We start from the raw sequence: 25814 nt of genomic DNA, 5'->3' as shown, positions 1-25814 counted from the left end.
TTTTTTTCTTAATATTTTCCTTTAATTTTGGATTACTTTGGTCTCTGCCTTTAAAAACAGTAAATGTCATCTTAAAAGGTTGATGCTTTGAAATAGAGTTCTAAAAAATTGCTATTGGCAAAAGTCACTTTTCCTATTGACAAAATTAACTCTTTACTTACCGTTCATTAATACGAATGATTGAACTTTTTTTTTTCTGATCTCATCGGAATGCCGGGAAGGTGTCTTTTAGTCACACATTAGAATTTATCTTGCCCCTTTTAAAGGTCAAAAGCTCTTGATGGGCAGACAACCGTGGACGCCCGCTAATTTTTCATTTTTAATTCAAATATTAAAAAACTTTCTAATTTTTGTCTTCAAACACAACATCATACCTGGGAGACGCAACTTTTTAAAATCCACGCGTGTTTTATCATCTCGTATCTGAAGATGCAGTTTTTTTCAAATTACGTCTTTTTTTCAAGTATTATCAAGACGAATTTGCTAGAAAAAAATTATTCAAAGAAACTTATTTATTAGAATATTAGCATGGTGTTCTATTTGACTTACTAGACTGACTGCATTAATTCAAAAGGCATTATGCTAGATCATAAATTTTCCTGGAGAGCGTTTACTGGTTTTTGGGATTGTAAGAGCGCCTTGTGTTCCGAATAAACGTTCAAAGAAATAGTCCGCACTCGAGAAAACGAGAAATTCTTCATTTATTCTGAATCAAATTTGAAAAAAAAATCATACGAATAAACTGAATTATAATGAATCAAAGGCACGTGCACTTGTATTGATTTTGGATTGGAGGGTACCGGACATTTCAGGACGAGAGGGGATATAAAATCGACAAAAATTGGCAAAATTTGGCCAGAGACCAGAATTCTATCTACCTTATCCTTCTGTTTGCCTGGTGCTGAGTTTGAAAACTTGTATTATAAAAATGAATTAAAAAAAAATATGTATATATAAAAGAACTCAGCCTCATAAACTACAAAAACCAAGATTAGAAGTTTCTGTCCATTAATTCACTAATTTAAAACGATTTATAAAAGAAATTCAAAGGATAATTAAGATTACAATTTAAAAGAATAATAACAATAATACATATAATAATAACAAGGATACAAATAAGAATAATTACAAGAATTCAATTTCAAAGAATAATAATACGAATACATATAATAATCCTAAAAAATACAAAACAACAGGAATACATATCAAGGAGGCACACTTGTGCCTCTATAAAGAGGCGACCCACCACAATGTTAAGCGATTTCAGGTCCTAGAGGTCACAGAGAGACGGCGGTAATCGCATTTTGTAGCCCAAGCTCAAACTAAGAAACTTGAAAAATTTCATCCTCCTCCGACTTTATCTTTATGGGGTAAACTGGGCCGTAAATTTCGACCCTCCCACCACAGCCCCCCTTTTACGTTGTCCGATTTGGCTTAAATTTAGAGGTTAAGCTTTCCTCGGGCCCAGGAGCTTATTCTCGAAATTTCAGCTCAATCCGATAACTCCTTCCCTGTTTTCAAAAAACCAAATATAGCCACTTAAAATTCATCATCATTTCTTTTTTTTGTTATCCACGCCTACAGGCCACAGTTGGCAACTGATCCGGGTGAATGAGGACTCATTCGAAGCAGAATTCGACCTGTTAGGGCCTTTTGATATTTTCAGACCGAAAAATTTATCCCCCGAAGTTACATTTACGAAAAACCTCGTTTTCCTATAAGAACCCGCTATAAGCGGGCTAGCCCGCGAAAACGCGGGCTCGTTTTCCTATAAGAGCCCGCAAGCAATTTCCGGTCCTAGTAGTCGCAGAGAGACAGTGGTACTCGAATTTTGTAGCCCACGCTCAAGCTAAGACCCGTGCACAATTTCACCCCCCTCAGACTTTATCAAGGAGGCACACTTGTGTCTCTATAAAGAGGCGACCCACCACAATGTTAAGCGATTTCAGGTCCTAGAGGTCGCAGAGAGACGGCGGTGATCGCATTTTGTAGCCCAAGCTCAAACTAAGAAACTAGCAAAAGTTCATTCTCCTCCGACGTTATCTTCATGGGGTAAACTGGGCCGGAAGTTTCGACCCTCCCACCGCCGCCCCCCTTTAACGTGGTCAGAGTGGGCTCAAATTTATAGGTTAATCTTTCCTAGAACCCGGGAGCGTATCCTCGAAATTTCAGCTCAGTCCGATCACTCCTTCCCTGTTTTCAAAAAACCAAATATAGCCACTTAAAATCCATCATCATTTCTTTTTTTTTTCTTATCCACACCTACAGGCCACAGTTGGCAACTGATCCGGGTGAATGAGGACTCATTCGAAGCAGAATTCGACCTGATAGGGCCTTTTGATATTTTCAGACCGAAAAAAATTATCCCCCGAATTTACATTTACGAAAAACCTCGTTTTCCTATAAGAACCCGCTATAAGCGGGCTAGCCCGCAAAAACACGGGCTCGGTTTCCTTATAAAAACCTGCAAGCGATTTACAGTCCTAGCAGTTGCAGTGAGACAGTGGTAATCGAATTTTGTAGCCCAAGCTAAAGCTAAGAAACGTGCAAAACTTCACCCCCCTCAGACTTTATCAAGCAGGCACACTTGTGCCTCTATACATAGGCGACCCACCCCAATGTTAAGTGATTTCAGGTCCTAGAGGCCACAGAGAGACGGTAGTAGTCGCATTTTGTAGCCAAAGCTTAAACTAAGAAACCTTCAAAATTTCATCCTCCTCCAACTTTGTATTCATGGGGTAAAATGGGCCGGACTTTTCGACCCTCCCACCAAAACCCCCCTTTGACGTTGTTCGATTGGGCTGATTTGAAGGTTAAGTTTTCCCCGGGTCCGGGAGCTTGTCCTCAAAGTATCAGCTCAATCGGATTACTCTTTCCCTGTTTTCAAAAAACCAAATATAGCCACTTAAAATTCATCTCTTTTTTTTTGTTATCCACGCCTACAGGCCACAGTTGGCAACTGATCCGGGTGAATGAGGACTCATTTGAAGCAGAATTTGACCTCTTAGGGCCTTTTGATATTTTCAGACCGAAAAAATTATCCCCCGAATTTAAATTTACGAAAAACCACATTTTCCTATAATATCCCATGTTAATTTTTGCCCCCACAGCCCCACTTTAATGGTGTCTGATTAGAATGAAATTTAAAGAATAGCTTTTCCTGGGACCTTGAAGCCCATTCTGAGAATTTCAGCTCATTTTGATCGCTCCTTCCTTGTTTTCGATAAAACAAATATCAAGTTTTACGGGGATTTGCTTGCTTTAAAAAATAGATTCCCTTTACTAAAGAACAATTATAATTACGTGTCTTTAGTCTAATGGTCTAGACTCCTCTGTCTGGTTCAAAACCCGGGTTCGACTCATCGCCGAAGGAAAATTCTAATATGATGAATTTACAGTTTAGAACAGAAACTCAGTTCATTTTTTAATTAACTCTCGACACGATCAGCAAACAGTTAGTCAAGCAATAATAAGTAATAAACTGTACAAAAACGTGCAGAAATTATTTGAAAAAAAGAACGTTTTCTAAAGAGTTAAAGAGGCTGAGTTACAAGGTCGAACCTTAAAACGTACAGGGATTAGGAGGCACAGTTGGGGGCTGCCGCCCCCAACCCCCCGCTTTCGCAGCCTTTAAATAAAAAAAAAGTTTTTTAAACTGAAAGTAAGGAGCGACATCAAATCTTAAAACGAACAGAAATTATTCCGTATATGAAAGGGGCTGTGCCCTCAACGCCTCGCTCTTTACGCTAAAGTTTTTATTGTTTAAAAAAAGAGTTGTGAGAAAGTCAAACTTTAGCGTAAAGAGCGAGGCGTTGAGGAGGGCACAGCCCCTTTCATATACGGAATAATTTCTGTTCGTTTTAAGATTTAATGTCGCTCCTTACTTTCAGTTTAAAAAACTTTTTTTTATTTTAAAGGCTGCGAAAGCGGGGTTTGGGGGGCGGCAGCCCCTCAACTGTGCCTCCTAATCCCTGTACGTTTTAAGGTTCGACCTTGTAACTCAGCCTCTTTAACTCTTTAGAAAACGTAGTTTTTTTCAAATAATAAGAATAATAATAAGAATAAAAAGAGTAGGCTACAGTTTCAAAGAGTGCATAAACATACATATTTAATCAAAATAACTTTTATTCTTAAATCAACTTCGGAAAAACACTTTTTGCTTGAAAAAATAATAATAATAATAATAATAATGAAAATATACAACTATAAATATACATTTTTTTAAGTTACAAAAAGGTTAAGTTAGTCACATTCATATGTTGCGCAAATAACCTTGACAGCCTGAGACATTATTTCCCAGTCATAAATCCTTTACTTTTACTTTAAATTTATTCTTATTCTACAGAGTGAATTTTTTAACATTTTAAAATCAAAAATCTTATTTGCTGCCTGCCCTTCCTTACCCTCCAAAGAATATAATCTATCTTTTGATAGGTTCACAAAGCTTCATTTTTTTCTGATGCAAAAAACCAGAACATATGAAAAAAAACAGAACACTTTTACATATAAAAAACCAGAACACTGATTAAAATTTTTTGGCTGCACTCAAGCACAGGCACTTATGAAGGTATCTGGAAAGGGGGGATAATAATAAAATATATTTAAATGAGAAACACCAAAAATTTGATGAAAATTTAGGGTTTCGGATTGGGGCCCGAGGCATTTCACCTGTGCGTGTCTTTACCGCTATTAATAAAACTTATTTAGAAGAAAAGTCATAACAGCTTTAGAGTTTTTTCGTCTTAAACCCTCACAGGAAGTTGTCATTTCCCTTAAATATTTCCTCACGACATCCTCCCACCCAATTCAGGAGGGATCTGCTTTTTGTTTGATGCTAGACGGTTGCACGATAAGAAAGATTTTGGGTGATCTGTTATTCTTCATCTGCAGAAAGTGTCCTAACCATCTCAACTTGCCTCTCATTAAAGCCCTAGAAAGCAGGATTGACCCAAACTTATCTTATAGCTTACTGTTTTTCAACATATTCCTGAGATCACGTCTTAAATTCACTTCATCTTCAAATTAGCCAGAAGTCTCAACTGATTTCCGTTCAACCACTCACTCTAGGGTGAGACGTTTCTCCCCTTCTTGATATTTTCATTGAAATTTTGGTCCCATCTAAGAATACTCTGAACGTAAAGAAATAGAACCTGCGTTTGTTCCCTCTACCTTACTGCAGGTCAAACCCCTTGCTCTGTAAATTATGACATACTTAGTCTGTGGAATAGGGTTGGCTACATTGTATCCGGAAAGATTCTATCTCCTTTTCTTTCCCTTATGGATATTCAAAAATTAGTGAATGGGCAAAATAATCATCTACAGTGATCTAAACAGTCTCGAGTCTCGGGTCTTGCCTGAGGCCCGTGAGCTCTGTATAAAATATTTCAAAATCTAGAGGGTAGTTTTGTTGTTTTACTGTCTTTTTTTAAACATAAATATAAAAAAAGAATGTATTTTCAAAATCTAGGGTGGGATGGGGTAAAATATTTCGAATAGAAAATTCGGGTTCTCGGGAAACTCCCCGAAACAGTCTCCAGTGTTTTAGATACTCAAATAAAAGTGATGAGTTAAAAAGTATAAAGGCAGTATGGATGTTAAGTGGTTGCATGTATAAGAGGCTCTGTTATCGTTCTTAAATTAAACACGCTGACTTTTGCCAGGTGTCTTTAAAAAAGCTCAGTCAGTATCTCCAAGGACAAATTACTCCAAAGTCCTCTCACATAACGCCTCCCCCTTCTCTTCTTCACCTCCTCCTTGATTCTAAACAACAGATATGGTCTAAATATACCCTGATCAAGGACTGCTCGCTTTAATAAATACAATATATTATAATAGGAATAGACAGATGGCTCTGCAGCATGAATCTACTTTATTCTATAGCTTAATTATATCTCGTTATTTATGTTTCCTTAGTAAACTCACCAACCGCTGGTGCTGCTACCTGCCAATATCGACACCATTCTTACCAGGCGGTAGTCAGGGGCTAAGAATTACAAAGGACACTAAGAATTACTCCAATCCTATATTAAAAACATCCTTTATTAATATCCTTTATATCCTTTATTTTAAGACACAAATTTTAATAAATAACAGATTTTAGCTGATTAAAACCCCCTTTGAATCTAATCTAGACTAGATTCAAATTTATCAGATTCAAATTATTTTTCAAAAAATGCACAAGGTTTTATATGGCAATAGAGCTTGTTCATAGAAGGAAATGGCAACATTGCCATAACGGGTAGTCAAAAATATTTTATTCATGGCTACTAGTTGCTTTATAGCTGGTGACATCGTAACTCCATCAAATCTATGAACATTACCCTACTATGTATGCCAGTAAAGCCACCACGACCTTGTGACTGGTGGTCACATACTTTCTTAGTACCGTGTTACCAGAGAGGCCATATTCTTACGCTTGCACGAAAAACTGGATAAGATACAAAAAAAACTGCAAATTCGGCCGCTTTTACCAAAAACATAGGTGGCTTTAAAACTGGCATTCCCGATTTTCGAACTTTGATGGAACTGGCGTTTCTAGATCTCTTAGTGACACCTCTTGAACATCGATGCGTGTAGTTCTAACGAAAATGTAAACATAATATTTTTTCAAGATAAGTTTTTTTACCGTTAAAACTTTTTTTTCAGATATTTCTTTCAGCTGCTTAGTATAAATATTTCAACGCCACCGCGGAGCTCTCATTATTCATAAACTTCAAATAATCTTAAAACAGAATGAGGAGCAGTGACAACATAAAAACAAGTATAATGATATATATAGCCTCCTTCAAGTAATCTCCAAATATAACAAATAGTAGTTAACAGCTAGCAGTGACTACATAGAAAAAAGTACAGGAGTTGTCTTTACTTCACTTTCGGAAATTTTTTATTCTGCTCATTTGACGCATAAGGTTTCCTTGAAATAATCTCCAAACAGAATGAGGAGCAGTGACTACATAGAAACAAGTATAATGACATATATAGCCTCCTTCAAGTAATCTCCAAATAGAACAAAAAGCAGTTAACAGCCAGCAGTGACTACATAGAAAAAAGCACAGGAGTTGTCTTTACTTCACTTTCGGAAATTTTTTATTCTGCTCATTTGACGCATAAGGTTTCCTTGAAATAATCTCCAAACAGAATAAGGAGCAGTGACTACATAGAAACAAGTATAATGACATATATAGCCTCCTTCAAGTAATCTCCAAATAGAACAAAAAGCAGTTAACAGCCAGCAGTGACTGCATAGAAAAAAGCACAGGAGTTGTCTTTACTTCACTTTCGGAGATTTTTTATTCTGCTCATTTGACACATAGTTTCCTTCAAATAACCTCCAAACAGAATAAACAACAGACATAGAAACAAGTATAAAGACATATACAATTTCCTTCAAGTAATCTCCAAATAAAACAAAAAGCAGTTAATAGCCAGCAGTGACTGCATAGAAAAAAGTACAGGAGTTGTCTTTACTTCACTTTCAGAAATGTTTTATTCTGCTCATTTGACGCATAAGGTTTCCTTCAAATAATCTCCAAACAGAATAAGGAGCAGTGACTACACAGAAACAAGTACAGAGACATATACGATTTCCTTTATGTAATCTCCAAATAGAATAAGTGGTTAACAGTCAGCAGTTACTGCACAGAAAAAAACAAAACAAACATCTTTACTTTACTTTTAACAACTGTGTTTTTTGTTCACTGGACACAAAGAACCGCAAGACTTGAATTTACCTTACTTTCGACGCATTTCTTTTCGCTTCAGTGGACATGATGTGTTTAATCTGCGGCATATATCGTTTAACATAAGATACAGGAATGAGGTAGATATTTTCCAGGGAATTACCAATTGCTGATCCGTAGCGTTTTAGCTGAGTCAATTGCCCCCTGAAAATAAAACCGGTTACGCAAGAAGGAGTTAAAATTTCTTAACATTTCTTTATACAAAACATATACACAAAAAATCTCTTTACATTAACAGAAGAAGTTTTCTTGCATCAACAGAAAAGGTTTGGCTTAGATCTTTTAGACAATGATCATTGAAGATTTCTTGTTGACGAATGTCCAGTTTGTCGTTTTTATTCAAGTAAAAATTCCTAATCCATTTTGTAGTAATTTTTGATAATATTTTTAATTTTCAAAAAAAATTCCTCTTAAATGGCGTTGAAGTCATCTCCGGCCCCCATCTACTAAACAGCCTTGAATATAGACCTAGCTTAATTCACTATGTAGTAAAAGAATCTGTTTATTTTGTTTTGTTGCAAATTTTTTATTCTTAAATGTATGTAAATTTACTTATTAAAGACTTCTGCTTTCATGATTTTGACAAACAAAATTCTTACGTCTCAAATCAATACAAAGAAATTAGCTTAAAAGATAGAGGTTTTGGTCCCACTTACGTGCTTTGTAAATTTCAAGCTGATAGGCAAAACTTTCGACCTTGTTAGGTCTTCAAGAATCGACACAACTCATTTTCAGGAAACTTTTGACCTTGTTTCCTGGAAACCAGGAAACTTTTGACTTTTTTAGGTCTTCAAGAATCGAACTCATTTTCTTTACAGATTTTTGTCATTTTGTTTAGCTTACATGCCAAGTAAATTCCATACCGATTGCAGAAAAATAATTTGGGCATATTTAAAGCGTCACGAATTGACACAATTTTTGAAACAGTACAATACGATTTTTACCATCTTTTTTTAAACTAAAAGATTTCAGGCCTTTTCCACTTCCTCCAAGTAAATTGAAACTGGAAATATACAACAAAAAAGATCCGAATCAAACTGTTGCTCTGGTAACATAATTAAGTAAAACAACTCGAAACATATTACTTTCTGCTTTCTACAAGAATGATTGGTTGAAGCCACTCAGTAGCACTTGTTTTCTTTTTTTCCAAAGAAAAGACAGAAGGCTAATGTTATTATTTCTTTCTATTTTATTCCTGAAGAGGTTAAAGCACTTATATATACAAATATATATATATACATATATATATATATATATATATATATATATATATATATATATATATATATATATATATATATATATATATATATATATATATATATATATATATATATATATATATATATATATATATAAAAACATTGGTTAACTATATTCACTCATAAATACTGAGCTCAAATTACTAGGGAAATGCGCACAGCGAAATTAGACTTTCAATAAATCTGCGATGCTAAAATGTACATTAAAATAGCTTGGACTTTATCGTCTTTATAAATTGTAAAAACTGTCAGAAATGGTATAATGGCATCATAATGAAGTTTTCTAGAACCTTGTCAGTTGCAAGTTAATAAAAAAAAATAATAAACTTTATCAGATATTCTTCCGTCATACACTGATACAACCAATGTTTTTTCACAATTTGCCATCTTCACTTTTTGTGACCTGGGTAAATTTGTGACTTTTTCTGACTTGTAACCCAGTCAACATCCTTTATAAACATACCCATAGCCTTTCCCGTGTTCCGTAAGAAAAAGTATAATAAAATAAGCTATACAAATAGGCATAGAAAACAAAACTGCTTAGCTCCTGATTCAATACCAAGCAACACTTATTTTAATGTATTTATCCGGTATACCATACACTGATAAGACCTTTTCTAAGGTTCTTCTACCAGCTGATTCCAACGCCTGTTTATAACATAATCAAATGCTTGTCATCAATGGTATAATGGCATTGTATTATATTTATTAACACTAAAAGGCTTTTTGGTAACAACAAAAACATTACAAACAAGAATACACCCTTAAATCCAAACTATTAAATAGCTACTTCTGAAGCATAATAAAATTTCTATCACCTAGTATGCAGTCCACTGAGTCCTCCCTCATATACCCCCCCACGAAAAATTTATTCTCTCCGTTCATTTAATTTCCTATAACAACCAAGAAAACAGATTAAATCATCCTCATAATCGCCACAAATCGGGCAAAAATAAGGACCAATCTTCCACCTAACTTTTCCCCAGTAATTACTGTTATCAATGTGTGATAGAACGCTTTTTCTGGCTTATATTATCCACTTTAATTCCTCTTTATTCAGCCTTGTCTTGAGATAAAGTAGTTAAATACTAATCAAGGTAAATAAAGACTTTGCGGAACCACCTGTTGTTTCCAACTGGAAAACCACTGTAATTACTGAACGAAGGCAAGGCAGCAATAGATATTCAGTCAGTATTCATCTACAATGGTTAATCGACTAACGTTGATTAATAGTATTTATTTTATATATATTTTATTTTATCTAATTCAGAAACCGAATCTGTAAAACCGCTGCATTTACCACCAAAGAGCCAGGTTTTGGAAAGTCAAAATTTCAGTGATTTTAATGTCAGCATTTTCGTCCATCTTCGTCCATTCGCTAGTTTTATTAATGATTTTTTATTAATCTGTTTTATAATAATTTCAAAGTAATTAACTCTAATGAAGGATTAAATTTTTAATTAAGACATTCCATTTTAATTCAGAAACTAAAGATTAAAATTACTGAAATTTATCTAAGAGAAATTAATCTTATTGATTCATTCACATTAATTACATTCTTCTCATTATCCGATCTAAATAGTGAGCCGATCAAACGGCGGCGCGTCATACCACAATTTTACAGACTTTATTTTTATTTACAAATAAATAAAAAAAATAAAAATAATAAATAAAAAAATAAATTATGAAATCTCTGCTCTTTATCTAAGAAATTATGGATATAAGTTTGAAGCTATTGAGAAAAAACTTTTTGCCGCGTTTTTGGGAACAATTCATTTTCGAGACCACTAGTGTTTGTTCCATTCATTTTTTGTGCATTGGGGTCTTCTTAGCCCAAAAAATAGAAAACAAGTGCAAGTCCATTGACAAATTAATTTTTTTGGGCGTTTTCGGACCCTACTTTCACGGGGCACGTGCCCCAACCATAGAATTCGTTTGTGATTAGGATCCTATGGGCCTTGAATTTTCGGATGCTGATTTCAAGCTGTTTGAGCGATAAATTTTTTGCAATATTTTGGGCATTATTTTTGTAAAAAAAAAAAAAAAAAAAAAAAAAAAAAAAAAAAAAAAAAAAAAAAACATTGGGGTTCCCTTAGCTCGAAGACTCAATGATATAGGTTTATAGCTGATGGGATAAAAGAAATTTTGTCCATTTTTGGACTTCATATTTTAGGGGGGTCGATGCCACCAGCCCAGAATAATTCTTGTATATTAGGGCTCCCTAGGTGTGGGGATTTACGTATGAAATTTCAAGCAAACAGCGTTACGAAAAAATTTCCGAGACAAACAGTTTATGAGCTTATTTTCGGCCCCCCTTCCACCAAACACTTAATTGGCCCCGGGAAGGGTTTTGTAATGTTTCAAATAACCGGAAATCCAAAATCAAATATGCCCACCTCTTTTACGTATCTGTGGACGGTGGGAAATTGTCATAATATAGGGCCCTTGTTTTTGGAGCTAGGTGATTCATGTTATTCCCAGCAGAATATTATTGGGCTTCCTCTGCTATGTTTATGATGCCATATCATGCGGGGTTACGGGGATGCCTGAGAGCAAAAAAGCCAGAGAAGAGGAACTGGTTGCTCTTCGATCATTTATGATTCTGATAAAGGACACTAGAACTTTCAATTTTCAATCTAATGAGTCCTCTCACAAGTTGCAACAACAACGAAGTGGCAGTGGAATTTTTTTCTTTTTTACATAGGAGGCATTTCCTTTATTAAGTCAAGGATTGTGCAATGATAGTATTATTTTCTATATTTTAGTGTTTTTGTTTTATTTTAAAATATTTTTTTACATAAATTATATTTTAGTTTAATTATTTAAATTGTAACGCTTTATTTGCCTAATTTTGATTAATTTTATGAGACGAACTAAAAAAAAAAAGTCTGCTTTGTAGCTTGTCAATATCCCGCTGTTCAATAAAGCATTACTTAAGATTATGAGTATTTGTTCCATATTATTTCTGTACTAAATGATTAAAATATAATTTGAAAAAAACTTACAAATTTGGTTCAAATATATCCTTCACATTCAAATCTTCAAACGCCTTTTTACATGTATCTATATCCATTCCGTGAAATACCATTCCACTTGCCGTTAAATCCTGTAAAAAAAAGGAAAAAATAGTGGGATTATACTACCAATAGTCGTTGCAAAAAATTAAGGGAAGAAGAAGAGGTGAATGGAAAAAGATACATCGTATACATGCGAAGAACAAGAAGCTTCAAACTTTTTTTTTTAAGTATCTATATCCTATTAATAAACACCATTCCACTTGCCGTTGAATCAGTTGTTCCCAAATGATTTTGTGGCATAGCCCACCTAGGCATTTCAAAAATCCTGATGCACCTCGTAATATCAAAATTTTCTTATTCAGAACTCTATATATATTCACATGAAGGAAGCTTAAAAGGCCCTTAACTTAGTATCTAATGAAAACATATTGTCTGAATACAACACCTTTTATACAATGTATAACGTCATTGCGATATCATCATATAACTTTTTTGCTCTTAAATGCATTTGAATGTAACGTCATTAGAATGAATTTTTTTTTCTAAGTAAGGCTCTAAAGTATAGTTAGCCAAAGAGTACACGTCCTCTGCGTGATCCACCAAAATATTGACAAGCCTCACCGGCGGAGCCTGCGCCCCATATTGGGGATCACGGCGTCATATCCAGTAACAAATCAATACAGGTCATATACTAAAATAGTCGTTGCAAAAAAAAGAGAGAGAAGATGTGGATAGTGAATTGAAGAAGAAACCCTTTAAAAATACGATGAACAAAAGAGGCTTCAAATGCTTTTTTAACTGTATTTACATCCTTTCTATGAAATACAGTTCAATTTGATGTTATAATCAGTAGCAAACAATATAGGTTATTGTTTGCTACTGAATGCCAAATTGAAACTGCCACACTGAATACAAAAAAATGCCACCATGATGGTGATATTAATGGCCGGTGGTATTTAGACCAATTGCATAAAAGACAGTTTTCTAAAGCCCCAATTTTCTTTATTACACTTCCTTATATTTCTTTATAGCTTATTAAATGTATTTAAAATTCAATTTTAGATTTTAATTCAATTTGGTTTAATTCTTTAATCTTCAATTTAACTTTAGAACATGGACCCTATTTAAATGGCAGAAATTCATAATTGAATCAATCCAGATATAAGACGACGTCCCCTTCTTCCTTGCAGGGCAAGTCGCAGGATGCATCTGAATATTTTAGGGCCCATAGGCTGTCTTTGCAACTGCTTTTTTCGTTACTTCCTTTCTGCTATAGCGGAGAACTTTTATCGGACACCTGACCAGACTCAGAGGATTTGGTTACATTCACCACAGCATAAAAAACGAAGCTCTTTTTTTGTATCTTTCAGGCAAGGCCGTATACAGGGGGGAGGTTACTGGGTTTGAGCCTTCCCCCCCCCCCAAAAAAAACTGTCCGACTCGTAAAAAAAGTAACAAAATGTATATAAACTAATTTTTGATGCGTCTTATAATTTTTTTTACTCCCAGAACAAAAACCCTGCATGCGGCCTCGCTTTCACTTATTTTCTGGGTTTGAAATGTGGAGTTATGATTGATTGTGGTCTGGCTGCACGGACTTAAAAAAAAAGTTCCACAGCAAAGTGTCGTTTTCAGTCATTCCGTGCCATATAAAACATAAAAGGAGAATAATTGTCCTGGGTAAATTTTCACCGGGATTAAATTTTCTAGAGAATATTTCCGTGGGGAGGGTATTTCCTGGGATTATTTAAAAAAACGATCAGAAGTTAAATTAAAAAAACTTTTTTTTTCAACTGAAGGTAAGGAGCAACATTAAAACTTAAAACAAACAGAAATTATTAAGTATATGAGGGGGTTCGCCTCCTCCTTTACACTTCACTCTTTACGCTAAGTAAATATTTTTGCAGTTTACATAGTAACTTTAGCGGCCCTGAACTGAGAACAAACCACATTTGTGTATTTTCCCTTTTCTAAAAAATAAGGCAAATTTTCTCAAGCTCGTAACTTCAAACAGTAGGCTGTACGAAAAGTGTGGTTCAATCCCACTTTCTAGAGCTATAATGAGAGAAAGGTTGAGATGGCTAGGGCTTTTTCTGCGGATGAAGTATGACAGATTGTCGAAGATTATCCTTTTCGGCCAACCGTCTAGGGCTAAACGGAAAGCAGGTCGTCTGCGGCTGGGTTCAAGTTCAAGTTCTTTATTAATCAATAAAATTTTTTTTTTACAAAACTATCAAATTAATTACCCACAGTGAGAATAACTCGTGTGTGGGTTTATATACACTCAACAATAAATAACTAATACTTTCTCGAGATACCGGAATAAAAAGTCTGCTCTTCAACTCTCCATATGGTAACAACAAACAAAATCCGCAAAAAAATCAAAGTAACCAAATAACTAAAATGAACTGAGGAGCAACTACCCCAGAAAATAAATCAAATTAATAATTACTGATAAAATCATTCATTAATCTAATTTTATTATTAACCAACGAATTATTCAAATCTATAAAACTATGAAATTTATTCCAATGATATATAATACTATGCCTTGGTGAAAAACAGGACCTTTCAGATTTTATTAAAGCCTGACGGACAGCAGAACTGCCACGGGTCCAATATGTATGCAAAACCTGATTATCATCCTGAAAAAAATTATTATGCAAATAAAAATAATCTGGCAAAATATGTTGAACGAATTTAATCATATAAAGTACAGACTGAGAAGAAGAGGAAAGATCCATTCGAAGGATATTTAATATTTGATGCATACTTTTCGGTGACAATTTACCAAGGTAAGAATACGGACTAGGTAGGCAATTTCTCAATAGTTAAAAGAAATAGAAGCTCCCCGGAAGGGTGTAATGAGGGAGGCTTTGAATAGATCGGGATGGAGGAGCGTGCGTAGCTGTGTTGGCCTCAGGCGGCTTGGTGCTGCGGTGAGTTGTTAGTTGTAGTAGTAGTATTTACCATACTATTAACACCTGAGGTCTTACTTGTTTTAAATATTTTAGTACTGTCTATAACATCTCTTCGCAAAATAAAATCTCCCCTCACTTCCAAATGATCTAAAAATTTCTCCCTCTTTTCCATATTACTTCTTACAACTTTATCATGGTTCAACACATTCTCAGGGTTCTACCCATTTCTTAAAAACACTTTTATATACACACTTATGTTTAACATTCTCATTAACATGTGCACATAGCATACGAAAATAGTCGTTTTTGAATTCTCGCTTTAAACATTTATGAAATAGATGTCCAGAAAAGTCCCCATTTATCAATGCTTTAAAAAAGAGAAATCAATAAAAAAGAAAAAATAAAACACAAGCGGCCTAGTGACAGTTTTCAAAATTGTGTTCCAGTTTTACCGTATAAAGATATTCCAGAAATTCAACAACTTAACTATGGGAGTTGTACAAGCTTAAAGCTTTAAAATTGATAGAACAATTCTTATTAAAAAAAATAACAGAGAATCCATAACTTATTTCCCTAAACGGGCTTCTTTCTTTATGTCAAAGCTAGCCCGAAAACCATGGACCTTGTTTTCAGGAACACTGTCATCAATTACGTATTCTTATCAGAAATTTATCAACAATTTTTCTAAAACGACAATTGTGCTTAATAACAAGCAAAGAGTAGTAAAGCATCATCATCTACCCGTTTTTCGCCTCAACTACTTTAATTTTTCTCTGGTAGTATATCCAGGGCCGGATTTAAAGCTCTGACACTTCTAGGCCCAAGTGTTTTTGCGTCCTTTTTGTGAGATTTTCAGGGAAATCCCCAAAAATTCAGGGATAGTGGAAGCACCGAACAGAATGCGACTGATGAGCTAAAAGTAATGAAAGAGAGAGGTGATACCGAAGTCTCAGCTGCCATTTTTGGGAGAAATCTGACAGTTTATAAGTCACCACGGAATTCCTGTGTTGTTTGAAAATCACATTTCTGCGAATAGGTAGCGCGGCGGCAAAGTCGTCCTGGCACAAAAAGTGACCGGTTGGATATCATTCAGCCCAATCCTTCGTACCAATTCAAATAAAACGAGAGTGTTGCAAAAGTAGTAATAGAGAAGGAAAAATAATGGCAAAAAAAACAAATAAATAAAATATATTCATATAGTCCAGAATCTGAGATCTGGATCCGGAATCTATAAATCAAAGCCGAACTCAACTAGTCAATAAATAAAAAGCATTGTTTAAACGTCAAAAGAAGATATCTTGGTACAAGTAAAGGTCTTGAGTTACAAAATAGGTCGTCTTGAACAAATGCTATTAAAATTCAGCCTAATAAGGCTTTACTTGTAACTTGGAAACTACTACTACTACTACTACTACTAACAACTCACTGCAGCACTAAGCCACCTGAGGCCAACACAGCTACGCGCCCTCCTCCTTCATCCCAATCTATTCAAAGTCTCCCTTTTTACACCCGCCCACGAAGATCCCATTTCCTTTAAATCTTTCTTTATGAGGTCCTCCCACCCCAGACGAGGGGGACTTGCTTACGTTTAGCCCTAGACGGCTGGCCAAAAAGAATCATCTCCGGCAATCTGTCGTCCTTCATCTGCACAACGTGCCTTAGCCACCTCAACCTTTCTTTCATTATAGCCCTAGAGAGCGGTATTGAACCACATTTTTCGTATAGCCTATTGTTTGAAATAGGGATTTCTAGGGATTTTCCACCAGCCTTTTAGGGATTGAAAAAAAATTGAAGTGGAAACACTGGTAATATGGCGTAAGAATCAATTCTGTTAACATTCCTGTTCAAATAGTAAGCACGATAACACACTTACTTCCGGATTGTGTCCTACTATAATTCTACTCTTTTTTTCGCACTTAAATACTTTATTCCCACATTAGTGGAATGGAAGCACTGGCTGTTACGTTTTCAAAATTTTCAGTTCCACGTTATCATCTTATAACACTTCATCTTTGACCGCAAATCTTTGAACCTTTGTCTCCAAGCATGGTCGGTCTATCCTGTATTTTTCCAAGGGAGAGATGTCAGATACAACGCTTTATTACGTGCGCGCTGTTATAATCTACAAATCTGTATAATTTTTTGATCCGATGGATAGAAATATTTTAGGATAGATATATGTAGGATTGCCACCCCTAGTGATCGATCATTATTTCTAGTGATTTTTTACATTGCATAAACAAAAAAAAAAACACTAGATCAGCACATAAATCACTAGATTGTCGAAGAAAATTCCTAAATCAACTGAAAAATCACTTAAATCTAGTGATTGTTTCTCGCCGGGCGCCGACCCTGGATGTATGACTCGCTTATAAAATCCACGAAGTTGACTTACATGAAATGTCACTAAGTTGAGTTACATGAAATGTCACTAAGTTGACTTACGTGAAATGTCACTAAATCAGGTGAATAGACTGAGGGACTTAGGTTAATGGCGGGGATGTTCTTCCCATCAATGACTGTTTTCAGAACTCTGTATGCATTTGGCTGTATCTAAAATAAAACAAATAAAAACTAATGTAAAGCATGAAGATATAAAGATTAGACTTTGAAACACAATGGCATACCAATCTTTTCCTAGATGGCGGCATATAATAAAAACCACAGTATTATAAGCTCAATTGGGCCTCACCACCTGTTTTATTGATTTTTTTTTGGGAGTTCGGATTCTATCAGCCTCACCCACCCCTCACAAGAAAAAATTATTGACATGTCAAAGTAAAATTTCACAATAAAGATCGTTGGAATCAAATTAAGTTTGATAGACTGGACTTATTAGGAGTTTCAGAAACTCATATCCCAGCGGTAGGAAGTCTGAAATTAGGTTATATAGAATTTGTTTACTCAGGCAGGAAGGATGGGGTACATAGATACGGAGTAGGGCTCATGATGAATATGGAAGCTGCTAAGTCTTGTTTAAGCTGGGAAGGCATTAAAAATAGAATACTAATTGCTCATTTTATGACTAAAAAGTTCGAGGTATCAGTTATAGTAGTATATGCCCCTGTAGAACCGACTGACGGAGGTACTAGTGACTCAGATGAATTTTACTCACAGTTACAGGAGCAAATAAACAAGGCCCGAGGCAAAAATTCGGGGCTAGTGTTAGGAAATTTTAACGCTTAGGTCAGAGGGAATAGAAATAGAGGTTATACTCACCAAGGTGAATTGGGTGTACGAAATGAAAAATGTTGGAGCTACAGACTTTTGCAATTTTGTAGGTAATAACAATCTAGTTATAACCAACACGGTATTTGGTCATAAAATGGCTCATAAGTTAACATGGTATTCATGTGATGGTAAGACAGCGAACCTTATTGATTATGTTATAGTAAACCAAAGACTGGCAGAATCAATACACGATACTAGGGTATACAGGAGCGCTGTTATTGATGCTAAAAGTAAAGATCACCATCTGGTTGTGTCAAGGGTTAGTTTAAAGCTCAAATTTCGGAAGGGTAACTACCTCCCGGGAAGTTATGATGCTGGTAGACTCCAGGATGAGAATTTGAGAGAAACTTTCCAGGAACAGTTGAGTACTAAACTTGAGAGTTTAAAATTTGATAATGTGGAAGATGGTTGGTGAATAATTTTAGAAAAATAATTTGTGAAGTTGCTGAAGGTGTCGTAGGGAAGAAAGCTAGGACTGCAGCTAAGAATATTAGTGAAAAAGCTTTATATTCGATAGAAAGGAGAAAGGACTTGTACAAGAATTACCTTAGTGATAGATCATATGAAAACAAAAGGAATGTAAAGAAAGTGGAGAAAGCATTAAAATATGAACTAAGGAAGTGTGAAGTGGAGGCCATGGATAAAATTGCCGAGGATCTGGATGATGCAGCTAGACGGGATAATAGCAAAATATTGTACTGGCATGTCAGTAAATTGTGAGGGAGCAGTCAATCCTGACTTGGCCCAGTTAAAGATAGAAATGGGGCCACAATTAGCGATAAGGAAACAATTAAAGAGAGATGGGCAGAACATTTTGAGAATTTGCTAAACCGAGATAGAGTTGCAGGTAAAAATAGAGAGGAAAATGAAAAAGTTTGTGATACCTTGGATGTGAGGGAAGATTTGTTTTGCGAGGAAGAATTAACAACAGTACTAAAAGGATTAAAAAATAAAAAAAACTCCAGGTGCTAATAGTGTGGTAAATGAGTTTCTTAAATATGGTGGCTCTGAGGTTAGAAATAAGTTACTGAAGATTATGAATATGATTTTTGAAAAAGGGGAAGTATCAAATGATTTTAGGAAAACCTCAATTAAGCCACTTTATAAGAAAGGTATAAGTGAGTGTGGTAATGTTCGAGGCTTTTGTTTTGTGTCTTTAGGTAGTACATTACTTCGTTATATGGTACTTTTTAAACTGAGGGAAGCTATAGCCTATACAAAGTTATTAGATAAGAACAGTGGGGTTTTAGAAAAGGTAGAGGATGCGCCGACCAAATTTTCACTCTTAGGTTAATAATTGAGAAGTGCCTGATTTGTCAAACACCTTTGGACCTTAGTTTTATAGATTATGAGCAAGCGTTCGAATCTGTTGATAGAAGAGCTTTAGCAAAGGTTTTATCCTTGAATGTTATACAAGACAAATACATTAAAGTGATTAGTGCTATGTACAAGAACAAGAAGGCTGAAGTTAAGGTAGGAAATGAGGTTAGCAGCTGATTTTATATTTAATCAGGTGTTAAGAAGGGCTGTGTTATATCTTCTTTTATATGGATTATTTTGATGGATTTTGTATTAAGGAGCACAGGAAACGCAATGGGAGACCAAGGAATCAAATGGGGAGGAAAAAGTGTCCTGGCCTTAGATTATGCTGATGATGTAAGCATCCTAGAAGAAAGTGTGAGCAAATGAATGAACTTTTAGAGGTTTTGCGAGTTCAGGGTACTAGAATAGGTTTGAAAATTAAGGTTAAGAAGACTAAGTCACTAGGGCTAGGAATAAGTGAAGATGAAAAGGTGACGTTGGGTGATGAAGAGATTGATCAAGGGGGCAGCTTCACTTACCTTGGTACTATTATTAGTAAAGATGGTGGGAGTAGTGAAGATGTCTCACGCCAGGCTCACGGTGTTTTTTTCACAATTAAAAAAAGTTTGAAGGAATAGGAAGACAAGTCTGCAAACCAAGATTAGAATATTAGAAGCTACAGTGATGACATTAGTCAAATATGGCTCTGAAGCATGGGCGCTTCGAAAAGCGGATGAAGATTTACTAGATGTATTCCAGAGAAATCGCTTAAGGATTGTTCTGGGTACCCAGATGACTGACCGTATTTCAAACAATAGGCTGTACGAAAAATGTGGTTCAATACAGCTCTTTAGGGCTATAATGAAAGAAGGGTTGAGATGGCTAGGGCACGTTGTGCGGATGAAGGATGACAGATTGCCGAAGATTGTTCTTTTCGATCAACCGTCTAGGGCTAAACGGAAAGCAGGTCATCCTCGTCTGGGGTGGGAGGACGTCATAAAGAAAGATATAAAGGAAATAGGAACTTCGTGGGAGGGTGTAAAAAGGGAGGCTTTGAATAGATTGGGATGGAGGAGGAGCGTGCGTAGCTGTACCGGCCTCAGGCGGCTTGGTGCTGCGGTGACCTGATAATAGTAGTAGCAGCAGTAACTGTACTTTATTTCAAAGCAATTTTATTCTTAGTTTGATGTCGCATTGAGACAAAGAGAAACAATAGATGAAAGTAAAAAATTTGAAAAAAGTGATTTTCGACCCAATAGAAGCAGGGGGCGGAGGGTAGTAATTGAAAAAAATAGACCAAATTCTTTTGCGGTAACAACCCTCTTTTTCCTTGCACTTGATTGTACCAACCAGAATTATAGAAAATATGATGTGATTCAGCAGACTCAAAAAAACAAAACGTCATAGAAAAGCATTGATCGAAATGCCTTCAGAAACAAATCTGATTTTACACGCTCTTCCAGAATAATTCATGAATTGTTGTTTAACGCTGCTATTTTTTTAAGCCCAAAAAGGAGTAACGACTGTTGATGAATCATACCAACACTGTCATGCCTAAAGGCCGCATTTCAATTTTCACACTTCTGAGATAATTGCCAAAAAGCGTTTCCTATGCATGAGTGTGTCTCCTCTTATAAGTTTCCTTTTCATTTTTCTTTTATAGCCTACTCCTCCGTTTCCAGTCTGTGCAGAGGGGGCATGAGTGATTCTCCTCTTAATAAGTTTCCTTTTCGTTTTTTCTTTTACGCTCCTCTATTTAAATTCCCTACAGAGGAGGCATGAGTGATTCCCCTCTAAGTTTCCTTTTCTTTTTTTTCTTTTACGCTCCTCTATTTACATACCGTATAGAGGAGACATGAGTGTGTCTCTTCTTATGAGTTTCATTTTCATTTTCCTTGTATACTCCTCCATTTGCATTCTGTGCAGAGAAGGCATGAGTGATTCTCCTCTAATAAGTCTCCTTTTCGTTTTTTCTTTTGCGCTCCTCTATTTACATTCCGTATAGAGGAGACATGAGTGTGTCTCCTTTTATAAGTTTCCATTTTCATTTTTCATGTATACTCCTTTATTGGCATTCTGTGCAGAGAAGGCATGAGTGATTCTCTCTTATAAGTTTCCTTTTCGTTTTTTCTTTTACGCTCCTCTATTTACATTCCGTACAGAGGAGGCATGAGTGATTCCCCTTATAAATTTACTTTTCGTTTGTTTTTATACTCCTGTATTTACATTCTGTATAGAGAAGAAATGTACAGGAGACATGAGTCTATCCCTTCTTATAAGTTTCTTTTTCGATTTTCTATTATATTCCTCTGTTAGCAGTATAGACAGTCTAAATAAAGCTCTATTTTATTATAGAGAGTATAAATTCTACCATTTACAACAGCTGACAATCTATATCTGACACCAAATATACAATCCACTGTACTTAAAGTCCCAATTTATCAATTTAGGAATTTCAAGAAGCTCATCTTTATTTTTCAACAGGTTGGCTGAATTCTGTAACCTCAAACCAGGGTTGCCACAGAAAAAGTCTAGCGTCAAGTACAATCAAAAATATTACTTTTGAAAATAAGTACTACCTTCAAACTAAAAAACCAACACCAAAAAGCAGCATTGATCTTTGGTTCTTTTTGTAACCTGAAACCAGGGGTGCCACAGAAAAATTCTAGAGTCAAGGACAATCAAAAATGCCACTTTTGAAAATAAGTACTACCTTCAAACTAAAAAGCTACGCCAAAGAGCAACACTGTTACTGCCATGAGGATACGAAAAGCTACATTTGTTATCAAAGATGGAAGATCCTTCCAATCCCACAAATCGAAAACTTACAATTAAAGAAAACACGAAAACAAAGAAAGAGAAAAAGAGACACCAATAACACCAAGAGGAGAAGTGAAAGGTGGGGAAAGATAGAAAAATTGAGTAAAAAATGGAGTAAAAAGAGGGAGAGGTACAGGGCCAGATCCAGGATTTTTTGTCGGGGGGTGTTTTACACAAGGATTTTTTCGGGGGGTAGGGGGTGGGTTTACACAAAACAAAACTAAAGAAATGCATAAAAAATGTGTTAACATCCATTTCTGTTACGTTTTTTCGTAGTCAGACAAACATTTTTTTTTTGGGGGGGGGGTCAAATCCCCTACCCCTACCCCTGAATACGGTCTTGGAGAGGTATAAAGATAAAAAGGATAATGATCCTCCAGAGCCAATAATGGCGCATAGATCGTCAATATTTTAGCTGCTGGGGCTTTTTTACAGGGACAGGTAGCAAGGCTATCGCTCAGCGTTGCGGCAGCTGAATTCGAGCCCGGGCACCGTATTGACAAGCAGAAATCAGCCCATTGGGCAACCACAGGATGAGGGAGAGAGACAAATAGACAAAATTTCAAATCTTACCAACACAGCATTACGTTGAGCTTTCCCAGAAATCCAACCATTGATAAAGTTAGGTCGCCTAGCCATATGCAAATTTGTTCCATTTGTATTTAAAGTACGGAAAAATAGAAAAATTGGGTAAAAAGAGGAAGAGGTATAAGAATAAAAAGGATAAAGATCCTCCAGAGCCACTGACGGCGCATAGATCGTCAACAATTGTCGACATTTTAGCTGCCGGGTAGCAAGGCTGCCGCTCAGCGTTCTGGCAGCTGGTTTCGAGTCCGGGCACCGTATTAACAAGCAGAAATCAGTCCATTGGGCTACCACAGGATGAGGGAGAGAGACAGATAGACAAAATATCAAATCTTACCAACACAGCATTACGTTGAGCTTTCCCAGAAATCCAATCATTGATCAAGTTAGGTCGCCTAGCCATATGCGAATTTGTTCCATTTGTATTTAAAATCCTTGGAAGTTGCTGAAGTCCTTCGGTTGCTCTTGGAGGTTGTTTATCCCAAGGCTGGCGTCGAATAGAAGCAGAAGATGTGACTAAAGTGTTTTGTGCAGACACTAATATCCTTGAAATATTTTTCGTTGGATCACTGGGTTTAACTTCTGAGAGAGATAAAGGCATTCTAGTCCACATACCTGTATGTACAGAATCAGAATATCCATTTAAGGAAATATTGGCTTGGTGTGGCCAATATTCAACGAATTCTGTTCCAACTTGATAATGCTGTTTTATGTGTTCCATACTTACAACTGCATACTGATCATTAGCTGATAATTTGTTTCTAAGACCTTCTACTTTAAAACAGAATTTCAGATAGCCAAGATCCCAACCAGATATAATTTCTAATTTGCTTTTTAAATTATCCGTTTCAAAATAACATTCAGGAACATATTTCACGCCGCCTTTCATTATATATGGTATAACACAATCGTCATTTATTTTGAAGAAACCACACCTGTCTGAAGGATCCGTGGACTTTTCAATAAGTTTCTTGTGAACAACTTCAAGGAACAAGTAAAATTCTTTAGCGTCACTAACTTTCACGAGCAGGTCATTTGAAGTGAAAGCATTTTGATTCTTGAAATAATAGAAATCACAATGCTTAGCGTTTATGTCACATAGAAGTTGCGCTTCATTGGGTGTTGCAAATACACTTCTTATACACACACAACTGTAAATATCCGGTTTCAAAAGAAATTTGAATTTAATCAAAATTTTCTGCTCAAATAATGTCACTGGTGTATACTTTTCACCATTTCTGAAGATATATGGGAAAGGTATATCATTAACAGTTTCCCAGCCAAACCTTCCTTTTGCTGTATCGTCATCGTCTTTTGGCAAAACAGATACTCGTGATCGGTGGTAAGTGGTTTGGAAATAGCTGCTGATTCCCTTGTCATCATCATCGCGTGACAAAACAGATGCTGGGGCTCGACTATCAGTAGATCTGAAACAACTGCTTATTCCGTTGTCATCATCACCCCGTGACAAAACAGGTGCTGGTGCTCGATGATCAGCGGCTTGGAAATAGCTGCTGATTACGTTGTCAGCATCGTCGCGTGCAAAAACAGGGGTAGGAACTCGCTGGTCTGTGACTCTGGAAAAGCTGCTCATGAAACGGTCATCATCATCAGGCGGCACAGTATCCACTGGTAATGGATTACAATTAAAAGAACCTAAGGAAAAGTTGAGGATCCCTGGTTGAGCGGGTCTAGTCGGGAGCTGCTGTTGCGGATGGGCTAATTTTGCCGTGTTAGAATTAGCCATCTTAGTAGCCTGTCCTTCATATTCATCATCTCTTACTTCTTGCTTGACTGTAGACAGCTTTTCTGAAGCTACAAAACAAAAATAGTTTTAAAAACCAATTTAATATTATTTTTCTACCTAAACAGAAAAGCTCAAATTAAAAATTGATTAGTACTACAGCAATATACTAAATTAAGATTCAAAAATTTAAGTTCCACCTGTATATAAACAATACGTATTCAACATTTGTCTGAAAACTATAGAACTGAGAAGATAACCTTTTGCTGTCAAAAAGACTTGAAAGTAGTCTTTAACCTATTTTGTGGTACGGAAGAATAGTTTGTTCAAATCCTTTGGGCCAAATGATTTTTTTAAAGATAAGAGTAAATGATGTTGTAAGGGCGTAAATGTAAATTTCAAACTTAAATTACAAATAAATAAATTGCAAATAAACAAAGCAAACACAAATAAATTTTAGCTAGTTATAAAAGAAGAACCATTGAGCAGACTGAAGATGGGACTAAAACTGACCCGAAAGACCTCTCATGGAAAGTTTGAAATTTTGACCTAAAAATACACTTTTATGGCATATTTCGAAGGAAACTTTTCCTGTGATGAAACTAATCACAGGAATCTTTTCCTTTGATGAAATTAATCACAGGAATCTTTTCCTGTGATGAAACTAATCACAGGAATCTTTTCCTGTGATGAAACTAATCCTGTGATAACACTTTTCCCGTGATGAAACTTATCACAGGAAACTATTCCTGTGATGAAACTAACCACAGGAAACTTTTCCTTTGATGAAACTAATCCTGTGATGAAACTTTTCCAATGATGAAACTAATCACAGGAAACTTTTCCTGTGATGAAACTAATCCTGTGACGAAACTTTTCCAGTGATGAAACTAATCGCAGGAAACTTTTCCTGTGATGAAACTAATCACAGAAAACTTTTCCTGTGATGAAACTAATCCTGTGATGAAACTTATCCAGTGATGAAACTTTTCCAGTAATGAAACTAATCACAGGAAAATTTTCCTGTGATGAAACTAACGATAACCAGAGCAGTATCTGTGTTGATGAAAAACCAATCATAATACGGCGATGAGAAAAAAAAGTTTTGTCAGCAGCAGAGGTCCTACCTCGATTTTAGCTAGATTTATCCCTCTACAATGTAGACTGCAGACTCCAACTTACTTCTTAAATGT

General features: G+C 35.7%; 1 protein-coding gene across 1 annotated transcript in view; it reads right to left on the bottom strand.

The window, feature by feature from the left end:
- Nucleotides 1-4069: 4069 nt before the first annotated feature.
- The window catches only part of LOC148940312 (uncharacterized), a 41948-nt gene continuing 20203 nt past the window's right edge, over nucleotides 4070-25814 (bottom strand). The window contains exons 5-8 of the mRNA XM_089106129.1: nucleotides 23215-24692; nucleotides 17385-17492; nucleotides 12007-12107; nucleotides 4070-7883 (exon numbers count right to left, since the gene is read on the bottom strand). Coding sequence (XP_088962255.1) covers nucleotides 7727-7883; nucleotides 12007-12107; nucleotides 17385-17492; nucleotides 23215-24692 — 1844 coding nt within the window. The 3' untranslated portion in view covers nucleotides 4070-7726. The remainder of the gene's footprint in view (nucleotides 7884-12006; nucleotides 12108-17384; nucleotides 17493-23214; nucleotides 24693-25814) is intronic.

This window comes from Artemia sp. Qi Xiang Cuo, chromosome 20 (assembly GCF_049724085.1).
Source record: "Artemia sp. Qi Xiang Cuo chromosome 20, ASM4972408v1, whole genome shotgun sequence".
Taxonomy (NCBI): domain Eukaryota; kingdom Metazoa; phylum Arthropoda; class Branchiopoda; order Anostraca; family Artemiidae; genus Artemia; species Artemia sp. Qi Xiang Cuo.
Note: the sequence above shows the minus strand (reverse complement) of the source record. Positions and strands in the feature narration are given on the sequence as shown.